General features: G+C 42.3%; 1 protein-coding gene across 1 annotated transcript in view; it reads left to right on the forward strand.

Moving 5' to 3' along the window:
* The window catches only part of WNK2 (WNK lysine deficient protein kinase 2), a gene marked incomplete at its 5' end in the record, with an annotated part of 112,942 nt that overhangs the window by 85,507 nt on the left and 7,189 nt on the right, over window positions 1–20,246 (forward strand). Inside the window, 8 exon segments of the mRNA XM_035903317.1 lie at window positions 835–901; window positions 2,460–2,515; window positions 2,593–3,278; window positions 4,530–4,744; window positions 6,884–7,099; window positions 8,030–8,128; window positions 13,373–13,417; window positions 14,957–15,210. Of these exon segments, the coding sequence (XP_035759210.1) occupies window positions 835–901; window positions 2,460–2,515; window positions 2,593–3,278; window positions 4,530–4,744; window positions 6,884–7,099; window positions 8,030–8,128; window positions 13,373–13,417; window positions 14,957–15,210 (1,638 nt within the window).

Raw genomic sequence — 20,246 nt, forward strand, 5'->3', positions numbered from 1 at the left:
TTTCCTTTGTCTTCCCCGAGTTTGGCAGAGCAAGACTTCACTGGGAAGCATCTAAGGAAAGCTGGAGCATCTGGTCTGCATTGTTAGTTACTCGACGTGTCGATTGTGCACCTGCATTGTGTTCTTTCAGATAAAATCCTGAGCTTATGAAATTCAGCAAATTTGCAGCACTTTCTGCTAGAAGATTGGTGTATGCCTCACTTGAAAAGTAGCATTTCTGGAGATAATTACATCACCACTAGCAAGGATGAGGCTGTTCTGTGTAGTGTCAGCTGGATGAACTGTATCAACTGCTTGAAAGATGCTGTGTGTTACAGGAAAGATGGCTGCACTTGACTAACTCTTTAGAGCATATTGTTTATAATGAGAAATGACTTTCTACAGAGGATGAAATTCCCTCTCTATGAAAGGTGTTATGTCTCTCCAGTGATTTGAATTTGTCCCATTAAAATCTGCTCCAGTAAGAAAAGAGAGGCCTAGAATTTGTGCAGACAGGCATACAGATGAAGAATGTGCAGACTGGCTGGAAAAGCAAACCAGAACAAAACCCCAGACATATATATATATGTATAAAATTCAGTGCCTGGGTTTTAGTACCTTAATATGCAGTTTCCTCTGTGACACTGCCACTGCTTTTTTTTCTTACAAGTGAGGAAAATAAAAAATGGAGGAGTTGAAGGAAAACCTAGCAGGCCACCTCCACAGACACTATAAAATAGTTTAATATTCCACAGTAGCATGAGGGCAGAGAGGGGGGGAGGGAAGAAGAATGCATTGCCTTTCTGCTTTGTGCGTGAGACTGAAATTCTTTTTCTTTTTTCTTTTTGCTGAAAGTTTGAAAAGTCGGAGGTCACCAGTGCTCATTCCTCAGAAGGAAGAGGTGGGTCAGCGAGCAGAAAAGGTAATGCTCCTTTTGGTGATGAGCGGCAGCAGTGTGTCTGCGCGTGATCCTCTTCTCCGGTGTCCCCTTGCTGCTTGCCCTTCTGGTTAACCGCAGAGCACCGCCCAGCACAAGGCACTTCTGATCCTGTCTGTAACATAGCTGCTATTAAACATCTCGCTTCTGTCAAGCTTCCTAGAAAGAAACTGCCTCACAGGCGGGTTTATTTTAAACCATGAATATGTAATACATGCCAGTGGTGTAGGTAGGGAGTGTTCACATGGAAGGCTACGCTCCCAATAATAAATTTCCAGCACCCTTAAAAATTCCAAACAGAAAGTTCCTGGTTTTCATAAAAATGTGCTGACAAAAATAATGTGGTTGAGAGTAGCCGCTCTAGGAGGAAGCCTGTAAGATTTTCAAGGAAGTCCCACGGAGATCTAGTAAAGAATACCTTTCTTTAGGGACTTGTAGGTACAACAGCACTTTCTATAATAATGTAGTAGGAGCCAACCGGGTGTCTATCATGCTCCATTTTACCTGTACTGCAAGTCTTGGGAAGTTTTAAGGGATGAGGAACCCAAAACTGCTCCTGCTGTCCTGGGTGGGGTTGGGGAGGGTGTATAATACATATTTTGTTGAGATCATCATAGCAAAGCCGGCTACCAGGTTTGTATAACGACATAGCTCATTCTTGTCCTGGTGGACGTAGATCGTCCGCTGCTTTCGGGTCACCACCAGAGGGGAAAACTTTGGGCGGCCTGCGTTCATCTCTCTCACTACAGGCAAAGGAGAGTATGCAAGCAGCACTGCGTAGTAAAATTAAATGTATCTTAGCTACCGTCAAGCAGTGACGTATTTCACCATTTCAGAACTATGGAGTAACAGATTCTTCCCTTATGTTCACTCTGCGCAACATGCCACAAGAAAGGAGCTCTGTGAAAAGCTTATGTTTATTGGTTTAACTTCAAAACCGGTGTCCGGGTTGTGAAAAGATTGCGTCTTGGTTACTGCCGCTAATACTCTGCTGCTTTTGTGCTCTGTGGTCCGAGTGGCCATCTTCTGAGCTTATAATCTCCATTTTCAGCAATGTGCGTTTAACTTCATTTCGGGCACTTTTAATTGTTGGTGTCCATATCTGTCAAATGGAAAGTGTGAAATACTAAGTCCATCTGTGGTCAACTGCAGCATTCTGTATGCAAGAATAGCAGAGTGCCATCACTTCTTCAAGACATCAAGAACACCTTAGTAATGCAGGCCAGTGTACCAAGCAGATTTCATTCTTCTGGTTTTCTCCTTAAAAATTTTCATCCGACTAATGAAATTCCGCGCTCCTATTATTATTTGAATTCCCCAAATCAATAGGTTGAAGAGAGTGCCTACCTGCAAATATTTTATATTATCAGTGATATTGCCTCCTGCGTTATAGATCCCATATTACAAAGATTGGATATTTAAATTATTCTTCAGTGCTACCCTGTATCACGCGTCAGTTTGTCACAATAAACACATTGGCTTTTATTATACTAAAGCATTCCAGATTTGAATATATTTTTTTGTTTTCCAACTTGTAAAACAGGTTCAGCTGCAAGCATTGCTTTGGCTCCTGCTGCTACCGCAAAAGGCCTCCTTCAGGTAACCAGAAAGTAGGAGCAGTTTTGTGCTTGATCGTTACAGCTACTTTCAAAATTAATCTCCATGACTTTCTTCAGGTTGCACCTACATCATCAAGTGTAACTAAACAGATGGAATCTTCTAAAAGGAGTGAGAAGGCAAAGACTGTGACTTCGTCTGCACGCACAGATAATGTAACACAGATATCTACAGCAGATGGGGTGATAAATAACCTTCAAAGGGATGACTCTCTAGACTCTGGTTCCTATGGAAAACAGGCTGAAACTCGTGACAGCGGTACACCAGCCAAAACTATTGGCAGGTTTTCAGTAATCAGCACGCAAGACGAATTAACTTTAACAGCGTCACACTGCTTAAGGTTCTCGGCACCCCCGGACGTCTATTTGGATGAGCTACCTTCCAGCCCTGACTTGAAGACAGCCGTCCGACGGGTGCAGACAGCCTCTTCTGTTGATGTCCTCTGTGACCAGGCTTCGAGTGATTCTGCCGATGAGCCTTTCCATCGTCAGTCGGCCACAGCTGCCCAACTGTCCCCCCCAAGCAGTAGTGCAGCCAGTGACTTAATTAAAAAAGCAGCTGCTTTCCTGCAAAGATCTGGCAAAGCTGGCTCACCAGGCCTCGAGTCGCCTAACGGGCAAGGAACAAAAATTCCTACCATTAACATAACATCTTTCCACTCGCAGTCGTCGTACATGAGCAGCGACAACGACTCGGAATTTGAAGACGCAGACATGAAGAAAGAATTGCAGAACCTGAGAGAAAAGTATGTCGGGTTTGCAAATAACGCTAGGGAAGCTTGCGTTCAGATGCCTCGGCAGCATCGTGGCATGTGATGAGCAAATATGTGGTTTTTGTAGCTGTAATGAGTAAATCGATTCTGGGCAAATTAGGCCTCGCTAGGACCTTCCCCCAAATGTCATACTGCATCCTTCTGTGCATCACTTTATTTGTCAGTTCCATTTAGAAGAATAATTTAATAATAACTTTTTTTAAACCCTGAAACATTTCTGCTGCAATGTCCAGTTCCCTTACTGAAAAGCTGTGTTTGATACGGCAGCAAACAACAGCGCTTGTAACGTATGTGATAGAGGGTTCCCATGTGGACGCTATTTAAGGCAGCGTAAAAATAATCTGGATGCCTGCATAGACAGCATCCATAGCGGGCTCTTCAGGCCCTTCTCTGCAAGGGTGGTTTAGATTGTCAGGCCCACAGACCCATCACTGTTCCCAGGCTCACTTTTGTAGTCGATAACCCAGTATCTATCAGGCAGATAAGACTGTCGCTTCACCTCCCGTCGGACCTCATCAAGCATCGGTCCAGTCTCTGGAGGCTGGGTGAGTCTGGCAGGAGTCTTGTGCTGCCAGTCCTGAGAGCCAGCTGCTTTAAATTTGAACATTTTCTTTCTTTCCTGGCAGGTGATGGGTAAAAACTAGCGTTAGGTGTTAGTTTAACCAAAATGTTAAACTTTATCTTAAGGTATGAGAGTTTTAGTGAATACAGGTGATGCATCTTTTCAGAACACAACTACAGTAATACAAAACCTTTAAATTGACTTCATGGCATCATGATACTGCATTATAAACAAGGTAATGATTCATGTGCTGATGATATTTTTATGGGCAGCACTTTTGTTGTTTTTCATGTTGATCTCCGTCAAACTGATGTACATGCCTTGGGAGTGAACTTTTTTGAAGGCCCTGGTTTGAAGAGAGACATTCCAGAATAGTTTGGAGTTCCTGTCAGATCTCAGGTCAAAATTAGTTGGTTTTTACTGAGGGTGTTGAAAATCTTTTTATCTGTCCAGGATTCTGTCTTATAAATGAATATTTGAGAAGTCAGTCACCCCACTTGCCAGGCAGATTGTTGTAAGTTCGCATACATTTGGATGAGCACTTGATTGTTTTATAACCAAAGACTGTTGTGTTTCTTTTTTTTAATAACTAATTATACTGTCAAGATGTGGTGCTTTATCAAATACATCTCTAGCAGCGTTCTTTATTTTTTTATGTTTAGGCATATGAAAGAAATTGCTGAACTTCAGACTCAGCAGAAGAATGAGATAGAGGCACTGTATATTCGGTTAGGGAAACCCCTTCCTCCCAACCTGGGGTTCCTTCACTCAGCCCCGCCAAGCAGCCGGCGCCGAAGAACTAGCAAAAATAAATTGAAAGGTGGAAAACTATTAAACCCTCTGGTCCAGCAGCTCAGGAGTGGAACATCAAGCACAAGTAGGTACACTGGGTTGCTTTCCATACGCCTGTCGCTTGTGTCAGTTGTGGTTCTGCTGTGTAATTGCATGAACTGTGGGAAGGGCACTGGATTTTTGTTGGTTTTAATACTATGACTCAAGTTTGCGTCCTGCAAACTGCTTTTGAAGTGGGCTTCCTCTGGGACAGGCTTCTTACAGCTGCCTGGTGCTGAACCATACGTACCTCTGCATGGCTTACAAGGCTTGGCAGAGGAACAATATCCCACTTCAATTTGGAACACAGCCTGGTTACATTTTCTCATCCTTTCTCCAAACACAATTTATTGGTGTTTGTATTCGCTGCTTGGGTGCTGTTATCCTCTGTTGATTATGTGCTGTATCTTCTTCTTGTTTATTTTTTCCTACAAGATGCAGTATAAATAAGAATGGATTGCATTTGCTCCCCAAAATATGGGAGGTAAAAACATTTATAAAACTGTGATGGATGCTTTGAGCATCTGAAGTAGTTTGGGATTTTTCAGTCAAGTACAGTCTTGAGTCATTACTTCTTTAGAAAGTATAAAGGTATAATTTGGCTGGGAAATGTTGTTATACCCCAGTACCAAGGTGTAGTATATGTATATGTAGCATATGAATATGTAGCATAAAATAGAATAGAAATGTAGAATAGAATGCGAATATTTAAAATAGAATAGAAATGTAGAATAGAATGTGAATATGTAAAATAGAATAGAAATGTAGAATAAAATATGAATAATTTTTCTTTGACTTAGTTCATGCTGTTATTTAGGGGAGTGGCAGCACTTCCAGCATTCACCCTGTATTTCAAACCTGGCAGCTCTTGTTTTCAAAGTCATAGGTCCACTTGGAATTTCATTGCATCGATCTTAATTATAGATGGAAGGTTTGAGAGGTTTTTGCTTTTAATTAAGGATTTCAACCAAGATTGGAAAAGCAAAGATATTCAGAGGCAAGATGTTCTTGAATCTCAGTACTCTTGCCTACGGGAGCTGAAGTGATGCTCAATGCTTTACACCTCCGTAGCTGCTGCTCAGCTGACGTACAGAGGTTTTACTTCCTTTCCATGTGACGAGATTTGCTGAATGCCTGGTGTCCTTGGCTCGCTCATTTCCCGGTTTGTTCTTGGGTTTGCTCGAGCCATTTTTCCCCTCTGTCTACTCACAAATCCCACATCTGTCTCCACTCATGGATCTTGGCCCACATCCATGTGCTACCCTGGTCCAAAGAATTTAAGCTTATTTCTGCATAAAATACCTCAGTTTTCCTATTTTTTTTCCCTTGTCACCCTCAGTTACAGAACAGAAACCTGCTCAGCCAGACTGCTGCTTTGGTGCGTGCTTTCCCTCATGCATTTCTTCTGTGATATTTTCCTTTTTTTTGAGGCACTGTGCAAAGTTCACATTATCTTTGAGAACCTGTATTCACGCCTGAGTCTTCTCATCCTTGACCATGTAGATTCCTCATTTTCTGGCCTTCCTCTAGGCCCTTTCTCAGGGATCAAGGACAGGCAGTTTCCAATACGGTTCCTGATGTCATTGTCATTTGCACTCTTAGATGCTTTTGCTGATAAATCCATATAACAAATTATTGCAAGGGTATTCTGGTGGTAAAGCCCCTTTACCTGGGATATCCATGTAGCTAGAAGAATAGATACCGATATTTATATATAGACATGTATCTATCTCTTTATAGATAGCTATAAATAAGCAGTTCCTCATGTCTTTGCAGCAACTTTTTATTTCTCTCCATTTGCTTGTTTTCACCTTTCATGTTTGAGAGCAAACCTACACATTCTGTGCCTTCATGCTCCTAACGAGGTGCTTCTGCAGCTCTTGCTTTGTTTCGGCAGTGCTCCTGGGGAGGTCCCAACTTTGGCCTCTCCAAAAAATGCAGAAAAGAAACTGTAGAAGTCAAACCTACTCCATAAGCTTCTTCGAGAAACGGGGATCAGCGACAGTGTATGCAGGTTATTTTCTGGTGCGGGCTGTCTGTAAAGCCCGTGCTTCACACAGGAGTTCAGATTGTAAATCGCTCTTCCTCTGGGTGGCAAAGTAGCGATTATTTTTAGACACGGATTTTTATTCGGTGGTTTCCCAGCGTTTGCCACTGCATGTATTTTGTTTGTTTGCTCTTCCAGGTAACCTTTCCGACTCTAAAGACTCACCCCACAAAGAAACAACTAAAACTCAGCCTGGCTCTCCCGGAGCTGCAGCGGTGACTCCCTCTGCATCGGCCGCCTTTGGGAAGGCTGTTCAGACGCAGCAGCCATGCTCTGTCAAAGCCTCTTTGTCTTCTGACATCTGCTCCGGCTTAGCCCCCGAAGGAGGTGACGTGAACGCAAGCTCTGGCCAAGGTGATTTTTTCATACCAGCTGTTCCGCATGTCTTCCAGCACATGCTAAAATTAGTTTGCTTCCCTTATGCTTGAACTTTTTAGAGTTTTAACTTCTAGTGATATAGGAACATGAACCTTTGACAATCCAAATTACTGGCTTATCTTTAAAAAGATGGTTGCAGTACTGTCAGAAGAACAAAAGTAAAGTATCTTACCAAGTGTTAAGAGTCAACCCTCAAGAAGGCATGCTAATTTTTAGGGAGTAAATTTAGCTTTTATTTTTGCCAGCAGTGCCTTTATGCTGACACCTTTTCTGGAGTCTACCTTACAGATTTCCAAGAAAAAAGAAATTAGAACAAGAAAGCTGTAGAAGGAGATTGTTTCCTTTGGTTCGTTGTGGGCTTTTTTTTAGCCCCTTGGTAGCCCCAGAGTTCCTCATTAATAAACTACCAAACCATCTTGGGTGTGAGGGGGAAAAAAAAGAAAATTAAAAAAAAAAAAAAGAAAGAAAACCAAACCCAGAGAACCAAGTTATGTTTCCTCTATCTAAGGGGTTAACTTTGTGCATGATTTTGGAGTCCCAGCTAAATGACTGTAGATTGGCTGTGTTCCCCAGTCCCGACCTCTGGTACTTCTGTGTATTGCACACCTCCGTAGGCTTTGACTGATCTTGTTGCCATGCATATTGGAAGTTACAATGATGATTAAAATACCTTCCTCTCATTGCACATCCTGCCAAACTAATCTACCAAATACCTATCTGTTCTCTTCTGCTGTTATTGCATTCTTTGTGTATGGTCAATTAACTTACTCCTTTTTGGCAAAGTTAAAATGGAGATGTGGATGTTTAACTAACAAAGCTGATTTGACTGATGGTATAGGACATCTGATCACAGCTACTTGTACTTTATAAGTGTCTTTGTTTTCTTCCCTTTATATTCATTTGCAGGCTGGACGGTTTTCCACCAAACGTCTGAGAGAGTGACCTATAAATCTAGTAGCAAACCTCGTACCAGATTCCTCAGTGGACCTGTGTCTTTGTCCATCTGTTTGTATTTGTTCTTTTGTATTTTATCACAGCCCATCTTTCTTTTACCCCCTTTTTCCAATTCCATGTTTTATATCTCTAATATGTTTGGCAGGATGCCCCTTTTTCTGAGCCATCTTTTCTTTCTTTTTATGTTTATTTTAAGTAATCATCATGAACACACCTTATTTATATTAATTTTTCATATGAAAGCTTTTTTTGCACTGCTTTTGGCTCATGCCTGGGCACCAAAAGCATGTGTGGAAGATCTCATCATTTATTATATAGCCTTATGGTAAATTTTACCCTGGACTTATCAAAGTTTTTGTACTTTGTGATTTATGTTGAAGTAATTTTATTTGCAATGTGGCAAATAGACATGTCTGCTGTCCCGGTTCCAGCGGCAACAAAAAGAAATCCGTCCTTCTGTAGACGAATGGTCTCTTTCACACATGTTTGGACTATGAAGACATGCATGTAGCAAGCTGATACAATACTAGAAGGTCACTGGAGGGTATAACTTCCATACAAGGGCTGTATTAACACGATATACAGTACTGTTTATATCCACTCTATTTTCTTTAATTTTTTTCCCCGCTCTTTGCATGTGGAAATGCTGAGACAATAGTGCTCCAGCTAGTTCTTCCAAAATCTGTGTTCTAGGTGGGCTTTTCCCCATGCATCCACTTTAATTACTTGAAGCGAGCAAGGTTTATGTACTCATAAGCAGCAAGAAGATCTGATTACTCCGAGGGGGAGCACCATCCACTCTTTTGGTGTAAGCTGATCTGGCTGAAGCACTTCACTCAGTTTATTTTCTTATGACCTTATGTGACCTCAGAGATGAAGTCAATTAGCAGTTCATCAAAGCATAAATAAGTAAAAAGCAATACCAGATTTTCAGGTGATCCTTTGAAATGGATTGCTAGCACCCGTATTTTTGGTTTTGAATAATTGTGCACCTGCTATTTGTACCCTATTTGTATGACTTCTAAAGTAATTGGCAATTCAACCAAATGATATCAAGCTATTTAATTAAAAAAAAGACGACCTTTTTACCCAATTATATATGCTGCTTTTTAGGCAAACAGATTTTGCTTGTACAATAAAGATATGTTGTGCTGAACAGGTACTATAGGCCATGTACATATAACATGAGAAAGGCTAAGAATGTTCTTGAGAAAATGTTTGGTTAACTAACTGTTCATTTGCATTAATATCTGATCTCCCATCGGAGTTCTACATTGCTCATCATTATCCAGGCGGTACAGATCAAAGGCACAAGACCACTCAAATACACTCCTCCTAATTTTATGAATAAACAATATTTTTTAAAATAATCTTGATTTTTTTTTTTTTTTTTTTTTTTTTCCCGTTTGAGGTCCCTAACAGTCTAAGCACTCAGGTTCTTGAAAACTGATGTTTACTGCTCGGCATGCTGAATTTATTGTCATGCAAGTTTTTAACGACTGTTGAAGTCACGAGACAATTTTGCATTCAGGGATTTTTTTCTGAGAACCTGAGGGGAATTCCCAGTTTGCAAATTCTCCCATTTGGTGTTATAACCAACATAGTAGTGTCTTCCCTTGCACACGTAATTCCCAGAAGTTATTTCATTAATCTTTCACAGAATTACTGTTCGGTAGGATGCAAAAAGACTGGGAGGTGGCAATTAAAAACCTGCATATTAAAAATGTTTGGGTGCATGGATATTGTGAATGAAACGGAGGGAATATGTAAATCCCTCAAATTCTGAAGTTTCCCAATGCTTAAATAACTCAGCACCACTAATTGCTCTCTGTTCTCAGCCCATATACTCTCTTCTCGGTTTCTTACTGGGAGGGGAGGTTTGCACTCACCCATTTCTGAGTCAGGCGAGAAAATGGGCTGGGTTTCAGGTGCTTAACCCTGATACGTCCGTCCCAAGTCACCACTGCTCGGAGAGCGCAGCTTTGTTCCAAATGCTGCTCTCACTTGAGTTGCTGGGCAGTTCCCCACAGCCAAGTTACTGGTAGGTTTTGAGGGGGATAGGAGATTATTTTAACCCGTTTTTCCAGTGAGTCCAACAGAGTTGTAGTGTGAAGGGATGAAGATGGGGCCACATGTGGCCTCGTTGTGCCCCAAGGGCAGCTGGAGCCAGAGGGATGAACGGCTGGCAGTTCCTTCCAGCCAGTGCCCAGAGCAGCCATGACCATGGGCCTTGGGAGAATTAGTGCTAGATGATGATGATGGGAATGCCAGCTGGCTCGTGCTCCTTCGCCTCTGGAAGGGACATAGGTTGACCAGCACGCTGGCAGAGCCAAGCGTTTGGAGGAGGTGCTGAACACGTTTGCATCTTTGCCACGTACTTGAGCAAGGAGAGGAAGCAGTGGAGCCAGGCGGTGGGGCTGGGACATGGCTGCCCGGTGCCGGCAGCTCGGTGCCTGGCCAGGCAGTTCAGGGTCCTGGGGCTGTTCCTTGAGTTGAGGTTCCATGAGATTTTTTGGTTTTTTGAGAGCTGTTGGGAAAAGTTGTGCTGGATTTTCAGAAGTGCTCTGAATCTACACTTTTGATGAAGGAAAAACAGCCCTTGGGGGAGCTTGGATGTTCCAGTGTGAGGCCTGTATTCTATGAGCAGACAAATTAGCGGCACGATTTTAAAAAGAAATGTTCAGCTGGATTAAAGACAGTTTTAACAAATAGCTTGCCCTGCTTACAATATCCATCAAACTTGAGCACTTCCATAGTGTTCTCTCTTTTTGATCTGTTCCCCATGTCCAATATTGACTTTTCCTTTGCACTTCTTATGGAATAAAATATTTCTTTATGGGATTCAGCATAATTTTAGCTTGAGCTCCCTCCCTGCGTTAAATTGCAAGGGCATCTTAGGGAAGAGTTTGCGCTGATTCTGAGTGGAATTTTTGAAAACTCCATTTGGCTTAGACTTGTAATCTTGTATAGCGTGATTTTTGTCAGGTCTGTAGTCATTAATATATTGTATGTGTATATGTGATTATGGAAATAGTCTATACAATTTATTGCCATTTCAATTTTATTTTAGCTTTCAAGCTTTTTGGCAGCTGTTAGAGTGCAAACATGGGACAGTGGGGTTTCCTCCTGTCCTGTATGATGTAAGAGCTACTTAATTTCTCAGATAAGAAATCTGAAATTGGAGGTGAAACACTCTGCTGAACTTTTGCAGTCTTAGATTAAATCTTAATTATGATTCATCTCCTTAACTTTACAGCTATTAAACACCTCGATTTTAGAAGTAATACAATTAATCTGGGGAGTTAGGTTTACTGAGTGCATTTTTAATAGAATTTGAATTTAAAACCAATTGTAGCCGACGACTGACAGTCCCTGCTCCAGGCAGCATCCCCACTCGCAGACCGTTCCTCATCTCCCAAGCAACGTGCTGGAGTGCCAAAGACACGGCTCACTCCAGCGATTGACTCTCCTGTCATGCTTTCCTTAGCGTCGGCTCCGCTCAGGCCGTATTTTGTGAATATCTCCAGTATCGCTGTTCTCTGCCGCTTCCCCACACACGTGGGGGCCCCAGGTTTGATTTGGCACCCGAGGTGCATACGAACTTGTGACTGGCTTTTCAGGAAGCGGAGGGGGCGGTGATTAAACTTTTTCTCAGGCATTTGAGCACATACTGCAGTCAGCTGCCTGCTTGTATTTTTCTCAGGCAGTTGCTTTTTATTTGCATACCTGTTGTGCCAAATACTACGTATTGCTACGCGCAGTGTGCTGCAGGATAGTTGAGGAAATAGCATTCTAGTATTACTGCCGCCGACGTTTACGCTATGGAGCTGCTAGCTAACTGTAGGAAATAGGCACGGTAAGGTATATCCAAGGGGAAAAAATTAAAAACACAACGCTGCCTGTTTAGTTGTGAATGTGACTCTTATTTGTTATCCAGGCTTTGAGAGGAGAAACTCAACTTGGTCCTGCTTGCAATAAGATGTTCCTGTAGTTATGTCCTTCTGATTTTCTGGGAATAGGAATCTCATGAAACTATGTGAAATAATAAGAAAATCTTTCAAAGCGATCCCCCTGTTCCTCCTCATGCCACCTATATCAAAACACAAACATTTCTTCTCCCTTTTTTCCCTCCCTCCTTTCTTTACTTTCTCTTCCTCAGTCTCTGACTGATGTCTCTCCTGTCTCCTTTGAGGACTCATTCAGAGCCTATGTCAACCTGGACCTGCAGTCTCTGAGTTTAAAGCTGCATTTCTGGCACAGTAACATAAAATAACGACCACTGGTTTGCTGTAGAGGAAAAGCACATCCATCCTCTATCTTGATTTTTGCCCCACTCTCTGATTTTGCTCATGTTTTCAAGTGCTTCTTCACAATATACTTGCCATGCCCCATGTCAGATTTTCATCTCCTCTCATACCATAATGATGCTCTTCTTACCAAGTCCAAAATACCTTTCAGGAAATTCGGCACTCAAAGAGAAATGGTGCTGATGTCTGGCAAGATCTGACAGTCAAGTAGGGTTCTGGCCACGCTTCTGGCACTGTCAACTATCTGTCCAACAGAATATGTAAAACGGTAACGAAGGATGTAACGAGATAATAATGAACAAAACATGTAGTTTGGTTAAATGAAAACTCAGCCACTCTGCTGGATGACTTTTCTGCACTTGTCAAGGTGTAAGGGAAACTCAGTCATGGTTGCTTTCAATTGAAGTTAAGAATATCGCATTTAGACACAAACCCTACTGATAAAGTCTTTGGAAATAATTGGCCTCAGACCTGCAGAACAATGTATCTTTTTGGACTTGTAAAACAGGACTTGGAGGGTGGTTCTACAGTTTGTCTTTGCAGCCAGACCAGCTTGACTCGTTCCTGAAAGCATTTTTGGCCTCCTATCACAAACTGAATTGACATCATTTCCTGCATAAATAGAGTAGGAATCCAAACCTCCTTCTAGGAAGCCAAGGCAATTCAGGACAAAAAAATCCAAAAGAAAGAAAGAAACAAACAAAAAAAACCCCAAACAATACCCAAACAAATGCATCTTTAAGTCACGAGACCTTGCTTTTGGCATGCTATTGTACTTTTCAAAGCTTCTGAATGGCTGCACATTAAGAAAGGTTCAAGCTGTCCAGTTATTTAGCCTTCCTTTAGTCACCTGAACTGCTGACTTTGTCTGTCCTTTCTCGCATAATAACTACTTTTTGATCGCTTAAAAGTACAGAAGCTTGTCCGTCAGATCTGTTGTGTTTAGTCTTACCTAATTCTGTATGTCTTGTATTGTTTTACCTTGTAGGGTCCACCTTGAAACGACTATGTCTAGGCAAAGATCACAGTAGTAGTAACTATCCCATTTTTGTTTCTCAGTATTTCCTTCATGGCATGGGATGTTTTTTGCTTTTTTTTTTTTTACTAAAAGCTAGTTGTTTAATAAATAGAGCTGATGCACTTATACTGGTATGAAATTAGGCTGTACAAATTGTGATACTTTGATAACAATGCATGTGCCGTGATGTCTTGGGAACCACGCATGCTGCAAGACGGTTGTGGTGGTTGTGTGTGAGACTGTGCACGCATGTGGCCAGAAAACGGGATTCATTGTTTGTCTCTCTGAAATACGCACCTTTATATGACTGCAGTTCTCTGCTGGAGGAACTGATAGCTTAAAACAACGCCATTCCTGTTGAGCTGCATGAAATACTAAATACTATTTGAAGAGCTGTCCTGTCAAAGTCCTTATTTTTCTCACCAGTCCCTTCCCCCAAGCCAAGGAAAAGGCTATGAGCAGTATTCACTTAGCAGTTATGTTGCAGGTTGAATGCATGATCATTTAAAGGTTATTAACGTATTTTATGTAACTGTAGGACTGATTAGTTTACTCAGTTTCATGGGCTGGTAACTGATTAACAGAAAAAAGAAGACTGAATGTTCATGTTTGCTTATATAATAATTTTACTGCAGTTCTATGAACTTTTTGCTTGGAGAGATGGTCTTTATTTCAAATCTTTAGCTGTATCAAGCAAATCAGCTGAAAAGTTACTCTGTATTTTCTGCTTAGGTCAAATTCAGGCAGCTTTAGTTGCTGTTCCCTGCTGATCTTGCTGTGTCAGACTTGTAGTTACCAACACATAGAAAGGACAGATTTTTTTTTCCCCCTAGTGCTTCTAGAAATAAATGAACATACAAAACTAAATCTCTCAATATTCCCTCTGTCTGCCTTTATCTGTACCAAAAGTTCTGTATCTTTACCTTTGTCTTAAAAACTCACACACCCCCACTATTGTCCTCCTCTCTCCTCTTTCTTCTGTACATTCATGGTCCTGGTGGGGTTTTTTTCCCCAAAAAAATATGCAGATGGCAAAGTAAATGGTCCTTACATCATCAAGAGAGGCTGGGGGTTCCTGCAGCCTTTGAGGCTCCTTGTAACCTATACAACAATTATGTTTTTCCAGGAGGACGATAAATGCATGCAAATAAAACAAATAGTAAATTCATTTTTTTTAAATGCGTGCAATTCTAGCAAGTAAAGCACCCTGCCTCCTGCTCCCTCGTGGTAGTCTCCTCTGAAGAGACCCTGGAAGCCTGAGGATGTCGGTGTTACTGGGACTGCATTTGTTTCTTCCCTTCGAATCATTAATTTCTCCTAGAGAGAAGTTGTGGGCGCAACAGCTAGCGGCTGAGGTAACATAGCATGATAGGAAATATGAACGCATTGGACCTGGACCATTTCTTTAAGCAAAGGTGTTCTGTAGAAAGGAGGGGGAGGGTCAAAATTCCAAAAAGCCACCATTTGAATAGCAAGTAGATGAGAAACTGTTTGAGCAGCAAAGCAGTGAAGCAGAGATGCCATCGTCAACCTTCTTTGTGTGTGATTTTCCAGGATCCTCGACAAACAGCCTCGTAACCTGTCCTGAGCCACTCCCGCAATCAACCCTACAGGTTCAGGCCAACAACAGTAACAACAAGAAAGGGACGTTCACAGACGATCTCCACAAGCTGGTTGACCAGTGGACAAGCAAAACTGTTGGAGCTGCACAGGCAAAACCTTCTTTAAACCAACTGAAGCAGAACCAAAAAAGGCAAGACATGGAGCCAAAGGCTAATCCCATGCAAACACAGAATGAGACATGTGGAGTAAGTGGCGCTCCTTGAAGGATGTACCTTTTGCTATGTGTCTGAAAGCCTTTGCAGAACTCAGATTTGGAGGAGGACGTAGACTAAAATTACTTCAGCTAGATGCTTCCTATAAATGTCCATCTCTTTTCATTAAGTACTAAACCAGATTTTTTTTAAAACTTGTCTTTTGGAATAATCTTGAGGGATATATGGGCTGCAGTATATATATATAAAAATATATATTTTTAAATTGCAAACTGCTTATTAACAGCAATATACAGCAATACTTAAAACATTAACCATGTGCTGCTCAACTTAGGCTTTAACTACTCCTGAAGTTTTCTTCTTTTTGATATTTTGTATTAACCTTCCTTAGGCTCAACAGTGGCTGGGCTGGTGGCTTGATGGTAGTGAGCCTTGGCTGTAGTGGGAGTGGGCTGAGTGCGGCACTGAGATGGGGCGGTTGGGTGTATTTCTGGCCCTTACTTTGTTGTACTGGGCATCTCAGAGGCTCTCTGCCTCATGCAAATACCACCTTCAGAAAGGCTGTGAAAGTAAACCGCAACTAAATGGAAATTGAAAGTGCCCCTGTTCATCCCTTCTTATTTTCAGTAGCAGGAAAAACCCATTGCGACATTCATTTGTGTCTGTGGTCAGTGCTTGTTTTCGTGGCTGAGATGATATGGAGGCAGGCACACAAGTGAATGAAGATGTATCCAGAATCCCAGTTTACTATTCTGTCCCACCCTGGTCTGGGCTTCCAGACCTCTTCCTCCTTCTCATGGTTGGATGATTCTCTGACTAATAATTTTTGCTGGATTCGTTTTTTTGGAAGACTGGAAATTGAGCCAAAGTAGAGGAAAATATATTCATTTTAAAAGCAAAGAAATAGTGAAAGCAAAACCAGTGAGGGACTGCTTTGTAATCCCTTAAAAACAAGATAGCTGTGTCTGGATCGTAAACCATTGCCTTTTTGGCATGTTGAAGGAAAAAAAAAAACGCTCATATGCAGCCATGGTGGCTCTGTAGTTACTTGTCAGGTGGGACGTGCTGAAGCAGGGACCGTGCAAACGCATCTGCTTTGGTACCTGCTGGTTTTGGAGCTAGTAGGATCGCTGGCTTCACAGGGAAAAGCGTTTGTGTGAATTTATTAAGCAATTTTATGTCAGTTCTTAGTTGCCATAAAGGAACAAAAACCAAGAGTAAATACCCCTTCTGCTTAGTAGTGGCTTAACCAGTATGAACCCCGTCGGAGTAACGGTGACACCTACTTAAGACCCTATTAGTTCTCACAAATAAGCCAAAAAAGGTGCTGGTAAACCCAAATTGAAGATTTCTAGAAAGAGATGGTGAGGGCACAGATTTTGTTAAGTCGCTTCTTCCTCTCTTTTGATGTGCTTTTTGCAGCGTGGTGCCTTTTCCTCAAGACCCCTGCATACTACAGACATACTGTGTACCCCAAGTGTGCGATGGGGGTGTTCTGCCCTCTTATAACTCTGGAAAAGAGAGTGGTTATTTTGCGTATTTATGTCACCTATTAACATCAATTCAGGGTTAATTTTACCTTCTGCAGTCTTGGTGTCTCTGTTTCAAAGCCCACGGGAGTTGGCAGAATATCGCTGTGAGAGGAACAGGAGCGTCCCTGTTTTAATACGCTGGTTTTAGAGGGTTTATTTCTTTCTAGAACATGGTAGTTGTGCCAGTGATTTAACAAGGCCAATTGAAGTCTTCTAGAGATAATGTACCAAGAGGTCCGAGAGGTTGGGATTCCCTGCTCTTAATTTCACACCATTCCTTGTTGCTTGGAAGTGGCAGTCAGTTGGAGACCTTGCGAGCCCCACACCGGCTTGCCCTGGGTGGTTTGGTGCATAAAGCCCTTGTAGGGCCATATAGGCTGCAGACTCTTTGCAGACTGCGCAGGCAGATGGCAAATCTTCCTAGCATGGTTATCGTTGGGGTATTCTGGCCATGCAGATGGTACCACGTGCCGGTGATGACAGAAGAAGGGGCAGCGAATGTGATTTAAAAGACAGCACGAGGGCTGCTTTGGGAATTGGGTGTCATTCTGCTGATTGTACCTTTTGAAATTTGTCCTAAAGGGGAAATTGAAGTTAAGGGAGGAGAGGGCTTCATGATGTTGGGAGAAAAGTAGCCAAAAGAGGAGGAAGGAAATGGTGTGAAAGGACCCTTAGTCTGGACAGCCAAGTGACCCATGACGTCAGTTCTTGGAGCAATGAGTTACACGGGGAGATGTTACACCTGCGCTGAATTGCCTTTGAGTCCACCTTTTAAAATGGTGTTGGAAAGACAAAAAGAACTCAGGAAATCACATAAAGGATGGAAAAAAATAGCTTTGTCACAGGGAGCGTACAAAGCTCGGGCTGTACTTCTTCCATCCATCTGTTAGCACCATCTTTTCGTTGTCTTTTTGATCAAATACAAAAATACCTTTGCAAGAAAAGAATAAGGAGCACTAAACAGATTTCCAGCACATTAGAGAAAGTTATAATAAGGTTTTATGTTGGACATAAAGGCCAGATAAATGGGAAATGTGGTGATTCTTATCCCTTTTTTTGGCTGGAACAAATTAGCAGGAAACTGTTAGGACAGGTTGTCTCATCTCTTCGAACTGGGTGGTTTGTTTTAGGAGATGCTCTCGTTGGTCCTGTGCGATGATCAGAAATGAGGGGCAGGAGGGAGGCAGTAGTCGTACCTTCACTGCTAAGTTTTCTCTGGAGGTTATTGGACAGAAGGAGGTCTCCTTGAAGAGTTTTTACACAGGAGTAGGAGTGATATGAGTTGTTCCATGGTGTTCCGTTGGTTAGAGGTGCCCTGGAATTCGCACCACGCTGAGCTCTTGTACGTGACACAGAGGCCGCGTAGGTGATGAGCATCCTCCTGGGGTGAAAGTCGAGGGCCTCTGTTATACAAGGTGCGACACAGAAGGCACCAAACCAAATGGCCTCTTCCTACTCTGTATTATTTATTTTTTTCCAGCTTCTTAGGCCAGAGGAAAGTTGCGACAGATCCTTAATGGTTAGGGGTAGAGTTATTTTACTGATTTTTTTTTTACACATAGTAGTTTCTCTTACTGTCCACCAACTGTTATTAATATGTAGGGTAGTTGTGTGGCCGATTTCAAGTCATCTTTTTCTCCCTGGAAACAGAGGACTAACTTCCCTGAGTCATCTTTTTTCTCTTTAGGTGCTTCTACCACCATCAGCAAATTATTTGCCATGTAAATACAATGTATTGTTGGTACCTTTTTTTAACTAAGCAAGGCTACTCTTTAAAGTTGAAATCAACTCAGAAGAGAGATGGGTGGTGTGTTTAATAAGAGTTAGTGGGTTTATTTTCTTTCTCTTCATCACCAGAAGTGTAGAAAGCACCAAAATAATTGGGATGCAAAGGGAGACTTTAAATTCCGCTTTGTTTCTGTGGAAGTTACCTGTTGGTTTGGCTGCAAATCCTGGTTGATGCATATTAGAAGTTTGGGGGGTGTCGACCTTCAGGTATCCGCTTCTGTCGCAGGAGCACTGAAATGTTCCTTCTAAAGTGTTTTATTTAAACATGGAAATACAGGTGGATTCTCACCACTGGTAATTTGAAATGTAGTAGGATCTATTAGGAGGAACTGAAGTCAAACTGCCTGGTAATCGTTATTTCTCTCATGCTCATCCATGTTGAAGATGTGATGAAATGATCCTTTCTTGCAGGTACTTGGGGTTGCCACCAGTCAAGGCATACGCCTAGAAACGCGAGCTGCCTTGTGCATAGCGAATACTGAATATTCTGTAGTCAAAGGTATTATTTGCAGATGCCTGGGAATAAAGGGCTTACCAAAAATATGTTTTCTGTTCTTCATACTGTTACATAGCTCCACGGGTTGCCCCCAAAAAAGCTGTAAACGTGTTCCAAGTCCATAATAAGGTGGTTTTGGTGAAGCATGCAGGTCTGTGCCGGTCGGTGTGCTGGGACACCATCAGTAATAGCTGCACATCTGCTTCCATCTGGTACCTCTTGATTTTAATGAGCTGGCTGCCCGGGAAGCAGGCTTTCTGGGGGTGGTGCAGCCATGAAAATCAAGTGGAAGGACTGTTAACACCTTTTACTATGCCTTCCATCTCCACTGGATTGGAAGAATAATAAAAAGTAGGGTGAATCTACCTTTGAAGATATTCACCATTGCCTTCTCAGTCTGGACGCCAGAACAGCTTTCTGGGAACCTGGAAGAGCACAAGCACAAATCTTCAGTAGCATGTAAGAACTTTGGATTTTCAGCAAACTGGAAAAGAGCGATAAAAAAGCTGTATTAGCATCCTCGCCCTGCGTGCGCTGGCAGCCAGCTCCAACCCTGTCCTGCGAATCAGATGGGTTTGCTTCAGCGGTAGCTGGACCATGCAGCAGTAAAACAGTAATGCTAGTGATGTAACTGGGAGAAAAATAACATAAAGCCCTGCGTTTTTAGAGTGAGTTGTGATGGTTATGGTCAGCTTTCACAGCAGAATGACCCGGGTTCGTCCCTTCTCATGTAAACCCATGAATCTTTATGGTGTTTGTAAGTCAAACTCAACCACTAGCTGTATACGTTCGCAGTGCTGTAGCTGTGAATGTTGGTCAAGTGGCACTTCAGGGCTTGCTGGCTAAAGCGTGATGGCGAGGTAGAGAATTGAAAGAAGGTGTCTGATTCTGTTTCTGAACTACCACAGCCTTTGTCCAGTGGGATTTGTTTCATTTTTATGTACATTTCTGTGTATGCATTATTCTTGTTTTCTAAATGAGTATGCATGATTATTTGGGGGAACAGGACTACAGGGTGGCAAGGGAGAGACTGGCAGCAAAAGGCAGGCCTTTGGGGAAGCAGGAGCAAGGGACTTGCTTACCCGGCAGGGACTTGTACCAGGAGGTTTAGTGCTGCAGGGAGCGTTTGGCAGGTGCAGGAGAGGCAGCGGTGGGCGCGGAGGTGCGAAGGCAGCAGGCTGAGATGCTGATGCCACCATGGGTGTTCGTTAAGTGAGTGTATCGCTTCTACAGAAGCTAGTTGGGACGCAGAG

The sequence above is a fragment of the Egretta garzetta genome, unplaced genomic scaffold (assembly GCF_000687185.1).
Source record: "Egretta garzetta isolate BGI_Z169 unplaced genomic scaffold, ASM68718v1 scaffold451, whole genome shotgun sequence".
NCBI lineage: Eukaryota > Metazoa > Chordata > Aves > Pelecaniformes > Ardeidae > Egretta > Egretta garzetta.